Genomic DNA, 17,565 nt, shown 5'->3' with positions numbered 1-17,565 from the left:
TTATAAATATGCTAACTTTTTATATCTCTAAAATTGTAGTGATGTCCAGCTATTTGAAAATCCTACATATAATGAGGACTAAGGTGGTCAATGTTTTTTAAGTGACTGTTCCTAAGAGGTACGAGTAATTGTTGTTTAGGACAAGATTTCCTTCACTATTTCTTATCTGAACGTGTGATTGTGTCTGAAATTCCTAGAACATACTTCCATAAAGCACTCATCTATATATGTATACATACATATGTAAAAACAAAGCATACATATAACATGGATGGTTGGCATATTGACATGAAAATTTCCTCTATCAGCTTTCTTTCATAAATAATAATTTTGGGGGAAAAAAAAAAAAAAAAAAAAAAAAAAAAAGCAGATGTGGTGAAAAGTCAGGATGTAAGCAATACCAGAAAGCATATGCAGACTCCTAGACTGAATATTGTCCTCCAAAGGATCAATGTCGAAGATGGAGCCGGGATCTGTGCGCCAAACCTTAAGATCTTTCCCCAAAGCACAGAAATGAAAGGACAGACAAACAACAAAGGAAGTAAAAGTATGGAAGCAATGAGTTTTAACATTCACATAAGATGAACTACAACATCTAGATGTTTACCTGAAAGGACTGAAAGGAATTAATTTCCAGGTTAAACTACTAGCTGTATCTATTTTAAGAGCTGACGTTATTCAGAGACTTTTTTCCCCATTTTTATTTTTCTTTTTCTAAATATGAATGTAGTATTTTTGTAAGTCTTAGTAAGTTGAACCACATTAAATATCACACAATAGCACCCTTTTGCACAGGAAAAGCAGAATTATCAGAGCTACAAGATGATTTCTCAAGACTACCATTAGCATCCTTCACCCACCCATTACTAAAGTATGAGCCTAAGGTCAACTTTGCAAATTGGCTAAATAAGCAGAATAAAGGGTATATTCATCTTATCCAAAATAAACTTCTAAAAGTTGATCAAGCCATTTAAGATCAGAAGTATTTACCTTACCTCACTAATATAAAAAAATGAAGTAGACTGACAAATCCAGCTGCAGAAATCTATGGTTAGACATCTACATTTGGGTAAGATGAAGCCCACTCCTGATCTTAAGTAGCAATTCTCTTTGTCTTTCAAACAGCTAAATTTCCTGGGACATGGACTCAATGTTGATCCATTAACACAATACACAAAAGCATTTCTGAAATGCATTCAGTTCAGTAACCTTCAACATTAATTCACACAAATAAATTATTAATATATCTTGAAGTCTAAATAGGATACTGAAAGAAAAAGAATCCATGAGAAAAAACTAATTTCATGTCTGAGCTGTAGTTATAAACACAGCATAAAATAGAACACAGGTTCAAGCATGGTTTTCATAAATTTTAACAAATAATTAGAGTGTTGTACAAGAGGAAGCTTGTAACAAATGCATAATCAGCTCCAGTGTGACTTCTCAATCTACTCACAGCAATCTGCAATTATACAATATACAATTCACTACTGCTACACCAAAAAATATAATAATAATTTAAACTCTCAAAAGCAGTTTAAAAGAGAATGTTTATATAAAGTGTAATCACTTAAAGTATAACTATTTCAGATCACAACCTAGTGGTTTGTTTCTTGGGCACACCTGTCTTTAAGATGCAATGGAACTGGGAAAAATAACTGTCTTCCCAGCTTGGTCCCTTTGCCTGTTTGAGAGGTACAAAACTAAATAATGGGTTGGTAGGCAAAACAGGATTGTGCGAATACGTCGTGTTTCAAATGATTAATAGCCTGGAGGCAGTGGAAAGAATAAACAGAGCTAATGAAACAAATCCTATGGCCCTGAAATAGATTCAGCATATGTACATTATGTATTATCTATTTTCACTCCTATAAGGTGAAGTATAATACCAACAACTCTCTCTTGACAAGAAAGATAAAAGCCAATGTACAATCTTTTGATAAACTATGAGGTAGTCCTAATGATGATAAATTACACAACCACATAAAACACCAACAGACGTGAGAGGAGTGGGAGAACTGGTGAGTATCCACCTCTTCCTGTCTGATCATGCCTTGATAAGTAAAAACTCTTAAAAAGTATGGCTTCACTGCAGCGTGAGTGCAGCAGCCACTGCTTTGTATTGATTTTATCTGTCTTTGTAATCTGAAATAACGTACAAAGAATCAGAATCTTGGCAATTTGTAGCACCTAACAGTTTTAACATCCTGGTAATTTATGTCAATTTCAAATATCCTCAAACTCATGTGAGAATCATGAAGTCTCTTTTGTCACAGAGCCAGTGTTCAGATGGATTAATTTATCTTGATGGCTTTAGATGGCTTTAACGTGGCTAAAACTAGTGCCTATTTTCTAGAGCACAGGTATTAATTTTAGCAATCAGACACTTGAAAAAGATTGTTACAGCTTCACTGATTGTACTTAAAAACTAACCAGATGGATTCTAACAGAGATACTTTTTCTAACTAGTTGAACTTTTATCAGCTACAAAAAAAAAAATAAAAAAAAAAATCAAGAGTCAGAGTTGGTTTTTTTGCAGTCTGCAGTTTTTTTCCAGCTGCCAAAGACATTCCACGAACAGGGAGCACACTGCTGTTTTTTAAAGAAGATACTATAATTGCAGTCACTCTGAAAAAGCATTAACTGAAATATCACTGGATATTACGCTCTTAGGTTTGCCACTGCTTATTTCCCTTAAGCAGTGGCACTATTTTTGCTGTTTTAGTAGGAATGAAGAGCTAAGAATTTCTGTCTGTTTAGATACAAAAATATTCCAGGTTGATAAACAGTACTAAAAAACTACTAATATTTCAGTGAAATAGCTCAAGAATCTCTCAGATATGTTTATTATCCTAATCTGTTTGTGCTAGCAAGCCTTCAGTTACTGAATACAGGATTGCACTCATGATTCTCACTTTGGGCTACTGCACAAATTCAATGCAGCTAAAGGTTTTAAATATGCACTGAACTGCACATTAAACTGCAATCCTGCAGGAGCTTCTCCATTTCTCTTTGTCTGCACCACATCTAGCTATGGAAGTGAGGTATTTAATCAGGAGCTTGGGTCTATACATACAATGATTTACTTGAACAAGATGTTGCCCTGAATCCAGAAAGTGTGGCTGAGATTTGCTATTGCAATAGTCTGTGTCCTAACACAAAAATAGTTTGCATCCTACACCCAAACATCTGGTCTTATATTAGATCACCTTTTAGATCATCAGTTCTGAATACTGGTTTCTGGCCCAATAGAGATCTACCAAGTTTTCCATGAGTTACATCTTGTACTACTTAAAAAGCTGTGTGAAATTTTAAAACAAGTAGTACATGGACTAGTGTCAGCTCCAGAGAAATAGCTTACTGGTCTAAGGGGAAATTTGATCTGGTCTGCAACATTTAAAACTCAAAAAAACACGCCTTTCATTGTTGCTCTTCTGTGCAAAATGAAGGAATCAGTATTCAGAAACAAAGCGACAACATTGGGTTACCATATTAAAAAAAATATGTATCCTATTACCACTTCCCCAGAAGCTGGCATTGAACCACCAGTTTAACACAAGTTGAGAAAAGAGGGAAAATGAAATTTGTGAGCAATTTTTCTCTGTTGTAAGAACACAAGCAAATGCTTTCATCTTTCTTGCAGTGTTTTGGATAGCAACATTATTTAACAACTTACCAACAATTATTCCAGGTCTTCTATCCATCTCAACTATATGTGGGTGCACCCCTTTATATGCTGCATCACTTACAACTTGGGTGTTTTTCCGCACGCGCTCTGTTATAGGATCATCCACCACTGGGGTGAAGCCTCTGCCCTTTGTCTTCTCGAAATCTTCATGGTATTTAACCTAGAAAAACAAGAGGAATCACATTTTTTCCAAAGCAGCAATTAACAGCAAATAGTTATTCTATGCATACTTGTTGCTTTATGAGGCACTACATGTGTTTTGCACCACAACAGAATTGTTATACACAGGAGATACAAAAGACTTGGCAGGCCATCCAGATTGCCTCCCTGACCTGATTTCCTGATATTTTTTTATCACTTTTGCATTAGTTTTGCACTGTCACCAAATAAGACATTAACTCAAGCAGAAAAGCATCATCTTGCAGTCACAAAAGCCATTAAGAACAGGAGAAGCCCTCAGAAGATTATCTGGTCCATCCTCTTCTCTAAGTTAGGATAGCCCTCTGGTGATGCAATTACATCAGTGAAAGTGTTCCAGCAGTAACAATTCTTAAGAACTCAAGTACTTTCATTCACTGAGAATTTGGATTATACGCATGGGTTAAAAAATTTAAAAAGGTAGTTTTCTGCTCTTTTGTTTTATCATATGCTCATTGGCTTTAAAACATAAACATTTGTCAGAACAAACTGCACTTATTCTAAGGAATCCACTTTCCAAAAACAAAAACTAAAATCTAAAGAAATGGAAAACAAAGACGTTAGAGTGGAAAGTGTTATATAACAAAGTATTGGAACAAAACCGGTATTAGTAAGAGTTACAAAGGTGGTATCCCTGGTTATATTTACACTTTTTTTAATCTTTAATCATCAAAGATTTTAAAATGACAAACATTCTCACACAAGCAAATGCACACAAAACAACTCATTCCAGGAACAAAAGTCACACAGAAACCAGGAACATGCACAGGCACAAGGTGCAGTGTGTCACCTAATCCAGTCAAATTGTGTGATGCTCAAATGTGGATTTCTTTTAAAGCAAGAAAAAAGGAAAGAAAAAAAAAAGAGAACAGACATTTATCTGTTAGAAAACCGTTTATTAGTATTTTGAAAATGTTCGTTACAATCATATGCAGTTAGCAAACAATCCCTCAACAGGCATAAGAAGAAAATATTCCTTCCATATTTGAGCAGAGCTTCATTAGTTACCTATATTAATGGAAGGCAAAATCCAGTGGAAGTCAAGTGCCACTCTTTAGTATATTCTAGTTATAGGAAGAAGGACCCTACCATTGAGATGTTGTTTTGTGTTTCTTTGACATGCCTTAGCTCAGGTGTGTCTAGAATCACACTACGTCTACCTTTCATCTGCCTCTGATCACTGCTGTATTTCACCTGTAAAACAGCAACAACAGCATACATGAAGGTTTTGTTTACAGTAGAAGGGATGGGGAGAACCACACTATGCAATGGCGTTCTTTCTAAACCATAATTAAACCATAATGCCCAGTATTCATCTGGCTTCCTTCTTCATACTCATTTTTTAGTGATCTAATTTTGAAAAGAGGATACAGGTGGGTTACTGTCCTGCTAAGACCAAAGTGCACATGTATTCCATCAATCATCACTTAAAAAAAAAAAAAAAAAAAAGAGTTACCTGAAAGCTGAAACTCCTAACTTTTTTAACACCATAAATGAAATAACTCTTTTATCAGCTGTTAAGTGGTTATGAGTTAGGGTCAACATAAGAAAATACCACTGACTTGTCTTGGACACTTTCAAAGCATACATGTATGGCTGATGACAACCCAAGCAGACCTAGATTCCATCCTCAGTCTACTCCAGATCAGTATTAGCCTAAGAACCCCTAGGTCACTATGGAATTCAAGTGGTATGAGCCAAATATTGTTTTGGCAGCCTTCTTACTCCAGTTAGGTTGCATAAAAGCAGCGTCTGGGTCTAGACTGAAAGTGGTGTATTGTTTCCAGTGAGAATGTTCAACGAGAACATCTGTGCTTTATGTAGCTTTAAGTACAAAATGTCACATTTCTCTTAATGAGCTTCTTCTCTGGCATTTTACATAGTTGTGCTAGAAGTATAGAACCATGGTTAATTATCTGGGGGGAAAAAAAAAAAAAAAAGAAAAAAAAAAGAGAGAGAGAGAGAGAAAAATTCACACATTTAGAACTGTGAAACAGTAAAAGTCGTTCATTTTCTTTGCCTAGTGAAGGCTTATGGTTTCTTCTGGCTCGGTGGATCAGAATATAAACAACAGTGCTACTACTTACCATCTGTAGGGGTTTTACCACTGTCTGCAGTTTCTTACTCTACTGTAGCAACCCCTCAGCCCCTGCTCCCCACAAAAGTATGATCATAAAAGCCAAGATAAAAAGAAACCAAAATAAAGATAAATGTAGATACAGATAAATATACTATCTTACCCTATCTTAGCTATTTAGGACTACTCAACTTTGACATAGGCGGCATGCTGGAGAGTGGAATGGATTACTATATGCTTCCATGCTCTGAATCACAAAAAAAAAAAAAAAAAAAGCCCTGCAAGGAAGTTAAGTTTTTAATTTACTCCTGAAATCTAGCAACTGAAACTTGGTAACAAGAGACAAAGGTTCTTGAAAGAATGACCAACCACTTACATTTTTGTAACAACCAAAAGTCTTTATATTTTCATTGCCTATAAGCGCAGCCATGTATTCAAAGGATTAAAAAAAAAAAATCAATGGATGACACAGTTACATTTATTAGATGTATCAAATCTAAATGCAAAAGTATATCCATGTTATATATCTCCAGTGACTGAAAATATAAATGACAAAAAGAGTCAAACAACTTGCCGAGCTGATATTGTCTTGATTCTTCTTGACTCTCTCTATCTCGGGAGTGATGCTCACAGCAGTAGCTTTGCCAGGCTGCTCTCTGTAGTGAACCTATTATTTAATAGGATAAAATGGTACATACTATGTCAGCTAAAGCAACATAAAATGGTATTATATTAAAATGCATGATTTAAAAGGTCATCCAGGAAACAAATGAAAAGCTGAAGAGCATTTGAAGTTTATTAAAGCTTATAAAATTTGGTTTTTGAAGCATAGCCTTGAATTCTTTCTGTAAAGTCTTCTTATTAGTGCATTTATGTGAACATGCACACAAATGCACACTATATCTCAACATTTATTACACTGGTCTTTGGCAGTACAAAGAAATATCTTCCATTTGGAATGGAGTAAACCACAAATAATATAACAAACTCACACAGAGCAAATGAAAAACCTGAATTTCAGCAGCAAACACTGTAAATGTGTATATCTCCACACACAGATTCCATAAGGATATGATCATGTTTTAACTTACATTCACTGTATATTCTGCCCCACTAAACATGGACGCTGATGGAAGTCTCACTAAGGAGAAAGGCTCATCAACAGGGTACAACTTCTGCAAGAATGCAACAGCATACTCCATGCTACATGCTCCTACAAACTGTATAACTTCCTTATGTTTTTTTCAGTCGTTATGCAAACTCTGATAGGAAAGTTAATGAGGAACCCACCTCTTGCCAGACATGAGAGAAAAATCTATTAAGATTTCCTGCAAGTATCCAAGACATTACGATATTTCCAAAAAACTGCAGCCGCTTCTTCAATTGAGAATGTGCTGTTTTGAATGCCATTTTCTGAACAAAACAGTGGCTTTTCAAAACTGCTTCCTAAAAGAGGGTTTTCAAGTGATTTTATTACTGAGCCTGTGCCTAACTAAAGAAGAGGTACAGTTTCTGGAGGCAAAACTGCATACTGATCCTGTGCACCCAGCAATTATGCAAAGGAATAAATGAGAGAAACTTCCCATGCTGACATTCTCTTGATTCCTCTTGACTCTTTCAATCTCCGGAGTGACACTCACAGGTGTAGCTTTGCAGAGCTGCTCTTTATAGTGAACCTAGTAAATACAGCATAAGGTATTACAAAAAGACTTCCAAGTAAGAGAACTACACCAGTGCATTAGAAATCATTACAGAGCACTCTACATTTGGCTGGAAAATATCATTCCTTCGTAAACACCATCATCTTTCTACCACAATACTTAGTACTCACCCTACTGTAATTCCTCTGTTTCAAAGGTGAACAACTGATGTTTCAATAGGAATGTTTCAATTCCATCGATGTTAGTTAATGCACAAGGCTAAGGAGTTAACATCTTAATCATTAATTGATTAAATTAGTCTTTGTGGACAAACAGAAACCAGCACAAACATCACACACATATTCAGTGAGGCTCCAGTACACAACAAAGACTGCAAACAATGAAAACAGGGCACACATTGCTTATATTCTTCTGGTTTTCCTTGATTCTCCTTAGTTCAGGTAGATCAGAAATAGGAGTTGCGTGCTGAATTTCTTCTTTGTATTTAATCTGCACAACAAATATTACAAAATATTAGCAACTTGTAAAAGATACAGACATAATAAAACACAATTTTTGTAATCTGTCCTTTGCATGCACTGCATAGCTAGAACAGACCTACCAGCACTAGTGATCTGAACAAGAAGATATATATTTCATTTCTGAGACAGACTGTTGGGTCTCAGATAGGTCTTATTTGATAAGATACAGATAAGGCACATAAAACAAGCCTGGTATCCTAAAACTGTATGAATATACATCACATCAGATTGCAGCTATCTTCACAGTAACTGAGATGCTGCATGTACTACTTGGAGATTTGCATCACTTTGACAATGACTTGGACTTGTATTATCCTACTGGGGAATCTACCAGACCATTTCAGAAACCAAATATTTCACAGATGTGACTCTGCAAGGGTGGATGGCTTCAAAGTCTGGTTGAAGTTCTCTGAAAACATGCACAAGCACAGTATGAAGAATGCATATGTTTGGATGGAATGTGCCTTTGAAGATGCTGTATTTAGTGGTTTTTGTTGCATCTCTTCCGTAGAGCAGTATGTTTGGATATGGTAGAATCCACAGCTTGAAAGACACAAAGAACTAGAAGCACTTCTTCAATTATACACCACATGTATCAAAAATGGAACTCAAATTAATGAGAAAATACTGTGAGGTAACCGTATGTGGTATTAAAAAGAAAGACATCATATTTTCTGTTTTCCCATATGCTATCCAACAGTCATCTTGGACAAATAAGTGCAATGTCTTTTTCTTGCTGTCTGTTACTATCTGTCCAATATTTGGTGCATTATGCTTCAAATCCTTTATTTCACTGCAGCATAAACAATATTCAGAGTCTGTGTCATCCTACTCAATATGGCACATTGCTTTCTTCTTTAAAATGGTAAATACAACAGCAACATTCACAAAAATATTCAAAATTGTGTCTGCTGAGATACATAATAGTAGGAAACATTAAGAACAAGAGAAAGGCATAATTAGTCTACTTTTGCAGTTTTATAATTATGTTGCATGAAAAAAATTATTTTTAATAAATTTTAAGGCTGCAAAATCAAGCATTCAAAAGTCAGAAAACAATAGAAGTTACTTCACCAATGCATCCTTAGTTCTGCCACTTATACAAATATGTTCCATATTCAGCTTTTAATACACTTTGTTCTACTATACATTTTTCATGCACCCTATAAACTTCTTGATCAACAATAACTATTTTTCTCAAGAGAGTTCTGCTTCATCCCTTATACATAATCAGTGATCCTTAATCAATGAGTAGCTTACAAATGAATCAAGACTGTTTTGTTATGTTTTTTTTTAACAGTTTTAAGTTCCTGCTCTGAAGACAGAATTTCTGATTTCCTTAAGAAATCTCTCTTGCTCTTCACTAAAGTGAGTTTTTGAACAAATTAGTTCCTCTCATATACTCTGAAAGCAGGAGAAATAGAGTTGTGACACGTAAAAGTACTATTTTTACTAGAGAGAGCAAAGACTTGTAGCAGCTACACTGGCGACATCATTTAAAAAACTAAAGATAATAGTGCACCTGAATTAAAATGAAAACTCCCATTGAACTGCACTGTGTTATTCAGGAAACCAAGCAGGTTTGTCTCAGTGGGATTGTACAAAATCAAATGGTTAAGGATTTAATCACTAGGCCTATACACAGGGACTTGTATTCATGTTCTTGAGTACTGACTTTGCGACCTTAACAATACTCTCTGAATGCAGAGGCAATTTCTCATGACTAAAAAAAGTATTTACATTCCTTTTGTGCCTTCATCTAAGCCCCATGTTGTTTATAGCAGTAGGCCTTAGCATTTACATTGACTGCACAAACCCGTGAGAACAAGCATAGTTTGTTCCCTCTGTGGACACCAACATTAAAGAAATAGATAATATTTTGACTAATGGAAAAATATTTGAATAATTTTTTTATCACAGATAAATGCTGTCAGCAGGGAAGTAATGAGTCTAAAATACCTCAGGTTCTGTTTCACCTCTGGAAGGATACACCTATGCACAGGAGCACATCTCTCTGCCCATCCATCCTACCATTGGCCTCTCCATTGTGTTCACAACCTTCTTCTACACTTTCAATTAATCATCCCTGCACTCTTTTTTTTCCCACCTAAATCCACAGTAGCAATTCCCACTTGCTAGGTGGTTTTCAACTCTCTTCTCTAAAGCCAATTTTCCTTTTTTTGAAACAGATTATACAACTTGTTTTTCTGTGGAGTTATTCCTGGAAGCCACTTTGGCTTAAGTTAATAAAAAAATTACTGAATAAATAAAACAAAAACAGCTCGAAGCACAGATCAGAAATGGAAAATTTCAGTCCTGAAATTAAGGGCTGACAGAAGTATTAAAACTATTGAAAACAGAATCTTTTAATAGAGAGCATTAGGTAAGCTTAAAAACTGGCAATGCTACTGTTCCTTAAAATACTTCAAATTCTCCACAGCTTAAGTCTTAAGCAGCCTTTTTGGTGCTAAGTGATGTATCACAAGAGTTTCCTGATGAATTTCACGCAAGCGAAAACATGATTACAGTCTTCTCCCCAGAAAACTTTCTTTCTCATTCTGTGTCCACCTTGCCAGTCCTCTAACATACATCAGTTAAAAAACAATCCTCTTAGCTTTTTGTATATTCTTGGTTCAGACTGAGTTCCAGTCCATGAGTCTGATGTTTGCTTCTAAAGTTTTGTGAGCCACCAACTATTTATGAGGCTGTCTCATCCTTCCCACTCATCACAACAGGTGAGATTAGCTCAACCATATTGGCTGCCACCACCTTGTTTTTCAGGACAAGAAAACAGTGTTCTGAGATCTGCCTCCAATAGAATCTGGAATCTGGAAGAATCTGACCACTTTCAGAATGTGATGCAATTGACCTTTTTTTTTTTTTTCTAATGCGTATTACATGATGACTGCTGTTTTGGTCAGAATTTCTTATTTTATTGGGGTTTTTACACTGCCAATGAGCATCAAATTCCACTAAGTTCATCCAGAACAGCAGTTTTAAAGCTGTCCTAAGTCCTCAATAAATTCAAAGATATGTGCAATATGTTTAAATATAATAGACTGAAAATTGGTGCAATTTGTCTTTCTTTTGGGGCTCTTGTAAATTACATCATACAATTTCCCTTTAAATGATAAATAGTTTAAAAATTTATTTTGTGCTACCTTTAAATTTGACATTCTTTCATTTTAATGATTATTGTACAAAACCTAAATAATCATAAGTATACTACATGCAATAAAATACATTTGTAAAATATTAGTGTTTTGCATAGGCTAGCTCAGCAATAGGCATCCTACTAAACTACTACCACTGAAGCCACAACCACATTTTGTATTTCTCCCGATACACTTTTGTTCAAGTGCAGTTACCAGCATACTGATCTACCTTTCATCACCACTGTTCTGACTTTCTGAAATAGCAAAAGCCGTCTTAGCTTCAGCACTTGAGCCTTATGCACTATGCACACAAGAGTGCTCAGAGTGCTCTTCTATTTCACTCTGAACTGTATCCAGTAAAAAATGTGAGTACAATTTCTCCCAGTAAGCCTCTGTCTGTGGGGCGGGGGGGGGGGGCTGGCGGGGGGGGGGGGTAGTAATGGAGGGGGGAGACTACTCTCAAAATATATGTAACTAGAAATTAAGTTTAAAATATCAATTTATCAGCACACATAGAGGCATAAATCCTTAACCTTCTCACAAGGCTTGAGATGAGCATCCATTTCTCTCTTTTTGAAGTACAAATTGTACCCAATCCTGTGTAATACAAGCAGACTCCACAACAACTTTAAAGATTTTCCTTTTTGTCATGTGATTTAGGACTGCAGCTCAGTCTGGCATATCAGTAAATGCAGTTTGTGTTTCTCACTCTTGAAAGACAAAACTCTATCCTCAAATGTCTTTCTTCCTATATTTAACAATCACTCAGTTTGAAATTCTTAGAACTATGCTAGCATGGAGCTTTACATCTGAAATCCAGTGAAATAGGATTGGAATGAGATACATGACACTAAGACATAGAATTTTTAGTAAAGAAAATGAAAAAAAAAAAGAATCTGACCACCATTTACTCACATAAGAGTAATTAATGTTAACAACACTTACCGAACTAATATTCTGCTGATTTTTCTTTACTCTTTCCATCTCTGGAGTCTCTTTAACAGCTGTGCCAGCTCCTACCACCTTCTTGTAAAACACCTTTATTTCCCAAAAAATAAAAAGTAATTATTAGAATGTTAGCATTGCAAGTACAATTTCTCATAAAAGGGCTGGGCAACTTTCCAAGTTTCAAATTGGTCTGATGACAAATCTTGCTAAGAAAGCAAATACTTCAATTTTTTAATAATCAGACCAATTATCAATAACTATAACAACATTTTGTTTGTTTTCAACTGTAAACCAGGCAAGCCATTATTATCCTTCAGACTGACTTCAAATATGTGCAAGCATTTGCAATGACAGTTTTAACTTTGGAAATAATATTAAAATTTAGATCAGTGTTAATGAACATTTAAAAATGCAACTTTATGCCTGAGTAATCTCACTGATTTCAGCATAATTGAAAATGCATGTACATGCAAGATTTTAATTTTGGGTTTAATCTTCAGATTTTAAAATGTTTTGATGTTAATAGATATTATTAATTCTAATTTAACAAACTAGAAAATGACATATTCATGACTAAATAACACAGAGAGCCAGAGCTACAATCCAAGTCACACAATCTTTGTCTTCTGTATTCAAAACAGAAGGCCATAAACCATATCTATAAGCTCTGTTCCGAAAAGTCACAGGCAGTTTATACAAGGGATGCTGTGAAAGTAAAGTCTCCTATTTTATTATGCTGGCACACAATGTCAGAGGTGGATGCTGATGGTATGGCAATCAAGGTTAAACCTTCCCACCAGTATTCGGTTCCACTGTGTTGCAGAATGACAGATGGCAGCAGAGGGGCAGTCAGACAAAATAGCACTTGACATGGAAGTGTGTGTGAGGCAAAGGGATGGAATTGAACTCCCTCATGTGGAGCAAACTGCACCCACTGACACTCCAAAGAGTGGATGTGAGCACAGTGGGTGGTGGGTGGTGCATTTCAGCAGTGGCAACAATACTGGTTAACCATGCACAGCTGTTACACCATGAAATGAGCATCTAAATCACCTCATCCACACAAATGGCTGGTTTATGACCATGGAACCACATATGGAGTTGAATACTGCTTTCAATGCATTGAAAAGGATGGTGGCAACACTGGAATATCACAAAGTTTGCACCAGGTAGGTTATATGAATGATCAGACAGCAACAAAAACAAAGCATATGCAAGTTTCTCAGGACCTATTTAAGACCTACTGAACTAACATGAAGCTGAAGGTTTCCTGGATTGCTTCATTACCAGTGAAGAGATGTGGTGTCACTACCATGAGCTGGTGTTAAAAGAGCAGTCCAGGGAGTGGCAATATGTGAATTCTTCAGTGAAGAGGAATTATTCAAGACATAGCCCTCAGAAGGTAAAGCAATGTGCACTGTCTTTTGGGATAGGAAATTGATGATCCTTCCAGATTTCCTGGAACCTAGACAAACCATTAACTCTGACTGCAACATCGTGGTGTTATCTCAGCTGAAGGCCCTCAGTTCCAGAGTTGGACCAGAGAGGAAGACAACCTTCCTCTTGCAACTCGTTAATGTCAGACCCCACACCAGCTTGAAGACTGTGGAGTACACTGCCAATCTTTGCTGCACTGTCCAACCACACCCACTATATAGCCCAGATTCGGTGCCTTCTGACTTCCAACTCTTCAGGCTGTATAAGCAATGTTTTCCTAGCAATTATGCCATCAGAGCAGATGTGAAATAGTGGATCACCTCCATTGGTGCACCTTTTTCCAAGCTTGGCATCTCTTGCTCATCACTGGTCAAAACACATAGCTAATGGTGGTGACTATGATGAAAAGTAGTGTTTTGTAGCTAAGAAGTTACTCAAATAGTGTTATTGTGCTCTTTGTACCTGTTGCAGTTTCCATTGAAATAAACCAGAGGCATTACATTCAGAGTGACCTATGAGAAACTCTCCTCCTTATTTCAACTGTTTCAATGAAGTATAAAATAAAAGCACATCAGTAGAATCAGTCATTCAGAGTTACTGAAGGAGACAGTAAATAACTGCTCCACAAATTCCAAATGTGGATATAATTTAAATAACCATTAAGCACCAGTTCAGACAGAAAAACTCCTGAAGTTTTATTTTTATTTCAGCATTTGTCGTCACAGATGTTACCCTTCCAGTAAGTATTTCCAGACTAGCAGTTTAAAAACAAGTCTGGTCCTGGAGTTTGTAAAATAAATCTTTACCAATTAGCATTTCTACTTTTCATGAACCAAGGTTCATTTTACTGCTTTTAAAATTTTACTTCTCTCAAACATTAAACAATAAAATATTCTTGCCATCAACTAGGGTGACCAGTACTGGTGGAGAATTAAGTAAATATATAAGTACATTTTCAAATACTCAGAAAACCTTTAGCAATTAATAATTTTCTTTTACCACATAAGAACAAAATCGGTTTATGAGGAAGAACTTAAAACATATTTTGTGCATGTATATCAGTACAAGATAGAAAGATTGAAATAGTGGACTAAAGTGAAGTACAATTTTCTCTCCTACCAAGGAGGCAGTAGTATAAAATATCAGCGTAAGATAATTTTTCTATGAATGAGAATACTGAATAGTAAAAATCCCATTGTAAATAATCTGCCAAATGAGCTAGTGAGCTATAAGCAGCACTGATCTTATCTGTAGAGATAGCCACCTTCTTTTGTCCCATAAGACAGGATAATACTTAAGACAAAATCCAGAAATCAGAAGCCAATTAAGTGTCATTAACCTCTTCTGCATAGAGGCGTTTCCTTAAGTTAGTAAAATCTTACCTTTATAATCTAATTTGTCCAAAATGCATAAATATTAGAATTAAGAAAAAGAAAATAAATTCTCACTTCAGTCTCACTTATGAACATCTTACTTACATTTGGAAGATCCACTTCAGGTACACAAAAATGCTGATTACAACATAACCTCAAAGACACAGTACTTTTATTTCATGTTACATAGTATGCTAACAAAGAGGACTGTCACTCTTGGAAGACTAACCCTACATGGCTGCAATGAGTTCAGATGCATTAAATGCTTGTCAAGGCTTAAATAAGTAGTGCAGGTTTTTTATATGGCTGTCATCTGTTTGTCAGTGAGCCCATCATGCTTAGATCTGCTGACCTATTTGAGAACTCGATCAAGAGCTATCAAACACTGGAAAAACGGAGGAAACCAGATCAGTAGGGGCTAGCTGGGATCCCCTCCACTACATGGAACACTGATGTAGGATGCCAGCAACAGCAGATACAGAGCTAATCACCTTCACACCATGCAGCTAAGCGCCATTCTAAACCAAGAGGCAACAGTCTACAAGAAGCAAAACTCAGGTCAGGGGGTCTGTCAGCAGCTTATATTCAGAAGATGTAGCTTTGAGCTGTTCTCCTCTGAGGGAAGGAGCCAATACCTAATGGCTGGAAGAGGTTAAAGGAGAAGTCAAGCAGCCCAGAACACCCTCAGAGATTTCTCTCCCTGTAGACTCTTAATTCCCTAAAGATGCCACAGTGATACATGATAGCACCAGGAAATTGCCTCTGAAGGAAACTAATAGACCTTGTAGTGGTGAAGCTGAGAGTAGCTCTAAAGAATTACATCTGTGTCAGATAACACTAAAATACTGGAGTGACTTATATGCCTCCCTCTCAAATCATTGGCTTTGTTAGTACTATTTAGTCTGCCAGAAAAAAAAAAAAAAAAACACTAACTGGACAGCCTTTGGCTCTGAAGGCTAAATTTGCCCTCCATCTTTTCTTCAGTTATATTAAAAGCAAAGCCAGAATTACTAAAGCAGAGTTAATGGGCCCAAGGAAGAAATGGAACTGAACACAACAATCACAAGCAGAACAATCTTTGAAATCTAAGTTTATAATTTATATCTAAGGATAAACTGAAACTTAAATCTAGCATTAAAAAAAAAAATAAAATGAAAATGTAACCAGTGTATCATAAAATCATTAGACATATATCTATGAAACTTGCTCTGTTCTAATTTTATACCAGAATGCTAGTGTTCCATACACATGATAGGAAAGAGATGGAAAGCTCTATATGCATAGTAAGAAGCCATAGTTATTTTGTCCATTTAAATAAAATACTTCCTGGGGCTTGATGGAAAAAGAGAATAAATCTTTTAAAAATATTTGTGGCTTGGCAAGGCATTATAAGTATTTTAGCAATTCAAAATAAGTGTCACACCTAGAAAAACTGGATTTTTTTTTTTTTTCTTGAAAGAAATGAGTGATACAGACTTTGCCAGGAAAATAATGCAAATGGTTCAAAGGATATTTACTCATAAGTTCCCTATTTCATGCTAAGACACAAGGGAGACTAAGCAGAAAATATGTGAAAATATGCAAGAGAGAAGCACTGTTACTCACTGAACTGATGTTTTTCTGAGTACTTTTTATCCTCTCCATCTCTGGAGTGTCTGGGACAGCAGAATAGTTACAGAGCATCTTCTCTGCTTCATCTTTGTACATTTTCTGAAAAATAATTTTAAAACGTCAATTTTGCTTTTTTAGGGTTTAGAATATACAAACTGCAACAAAAAATGCTTGTATCTGACAAGTGTCAACGGCCAATTACAGTAGTAAACTACAGTACTTATTTCAACATCTTTCCTCCATGATATTCCTATCAGTGTGGGACCATCACATCCCCACCTGTGTGGAGCACCTGACAGTGAAAAGAACAAAGTATATAGATTTTCTTCCCATTAGGTAATGTAAAAAAATCTGCAAGTAGATGTAAAACTTCAAGATGACTTACATGGCGTTACAGGCCTAAATACAAATAAAAATGAGGCAGGAAGAATTCTTTCTACATGAAATTCCATATGGGTCTGAAAGCCTCTACAGAGATAGAGAAGTATTCTGAGCAATGCACTTCAGGCATTTATTGTTGAACAAAAATTAAAAATTAGCCTCTGAACTATGCCTACCTGGCTTGCTATTTCTGAAGCTCTTTTGACCCGTTGTATTTCAGGTGTAAATGGACCAACTTGCATCCCTTTTCCTATAATTTCAGTCTCCAGATCTTTTCTATATTCTTTCTGCAAAATAAAATACGATTAAATATAAATAATGTACATTAGAGTAAAATAGAGTGAACTGGAATAAAATTAAATAAAAACATATCCCTGAGTATGCAGTGTAACTAATTCCATGGTTATTTGCACATATTGTCTTCAAAGCTATACAGATATCACTGATTAGCCTTCAAAAGAGCTGCTTCGATTTCTGTAATCTGATTTTTCTTTTTCTTTTTTTATTCTTTAAAC

General features: G+C 35.8%; 1 protein-coding gene across 7 annotated transcripts in view; it reads right to left on the bottom strand.

Moving 5' to 3' along the window:
• The window catches only part of NEBL (nebulette), a 234,205-nt gene that overhangs the window by 24,713 nt on the left and 191,927 nt on the right, over positions 1–17,565 (bottom strand). For 3 of the 7 annotated variants that reach the window (XM_032443070.1, XM_032443069.1, XM_015853337.2), the window contains 9 exons: positions 17,227–17,337; positions 16,664–16,768; positions 12,246–12,338; positions 8,021–8,113; positions 7,547–7,639; positions 6,538–6,630; positions 4,976–5,080; positions 3,677–3,848; positions 402–494 (listed from right to left, as the gene is read on the bottom strand). In XM_032443070.1, the coding sequence (XP_032298961.1) occupies positions 402–494; positions 3,677–3,848; positions 4,976–5,080; positions 6,538–6,630; positions 7,547–7,639; positions 8,021–8,113; positions 12,246–12,338; positions 16,664–16,768; positions 17,227–17,337 (958 nt within the window). The remainder of the gene's footprint in view (positions 1–401; positions 495–3,676; positions 3,849–4,975; positions 5,081–6,537; positions 6,631–7,546; positions 7,640–8,020; positions 8,114–12,245; positions 12,339–16,663; positions 16,769–17,226; positions 17,338–17,565) is intronic. The other 4 variants (XM_032443068.1, XM_015853338.2, XM_032443071.1 and 1 more) reach the window with 3 other exon arrangements.

This window comes from Coturnix japonica, chromosome 2 (assembly GCF_001577835.2).
Source record: "Coturnix japonica isolate 7356 chromosome 2, Coturnix japonica 2.1, whole genome shotgun sequence".
Lineage (NCBI taxonomy): Eukaryota > Metazoa > Chordata > Aves > Galliformes > Phasianidae > Coturnix > Coturnix japonica.
The sequence above is the reverse complement of the archived record's forward strand: the minus strand, read 5'-3'. Positions and strand labels throughout refer to the sequence as shown.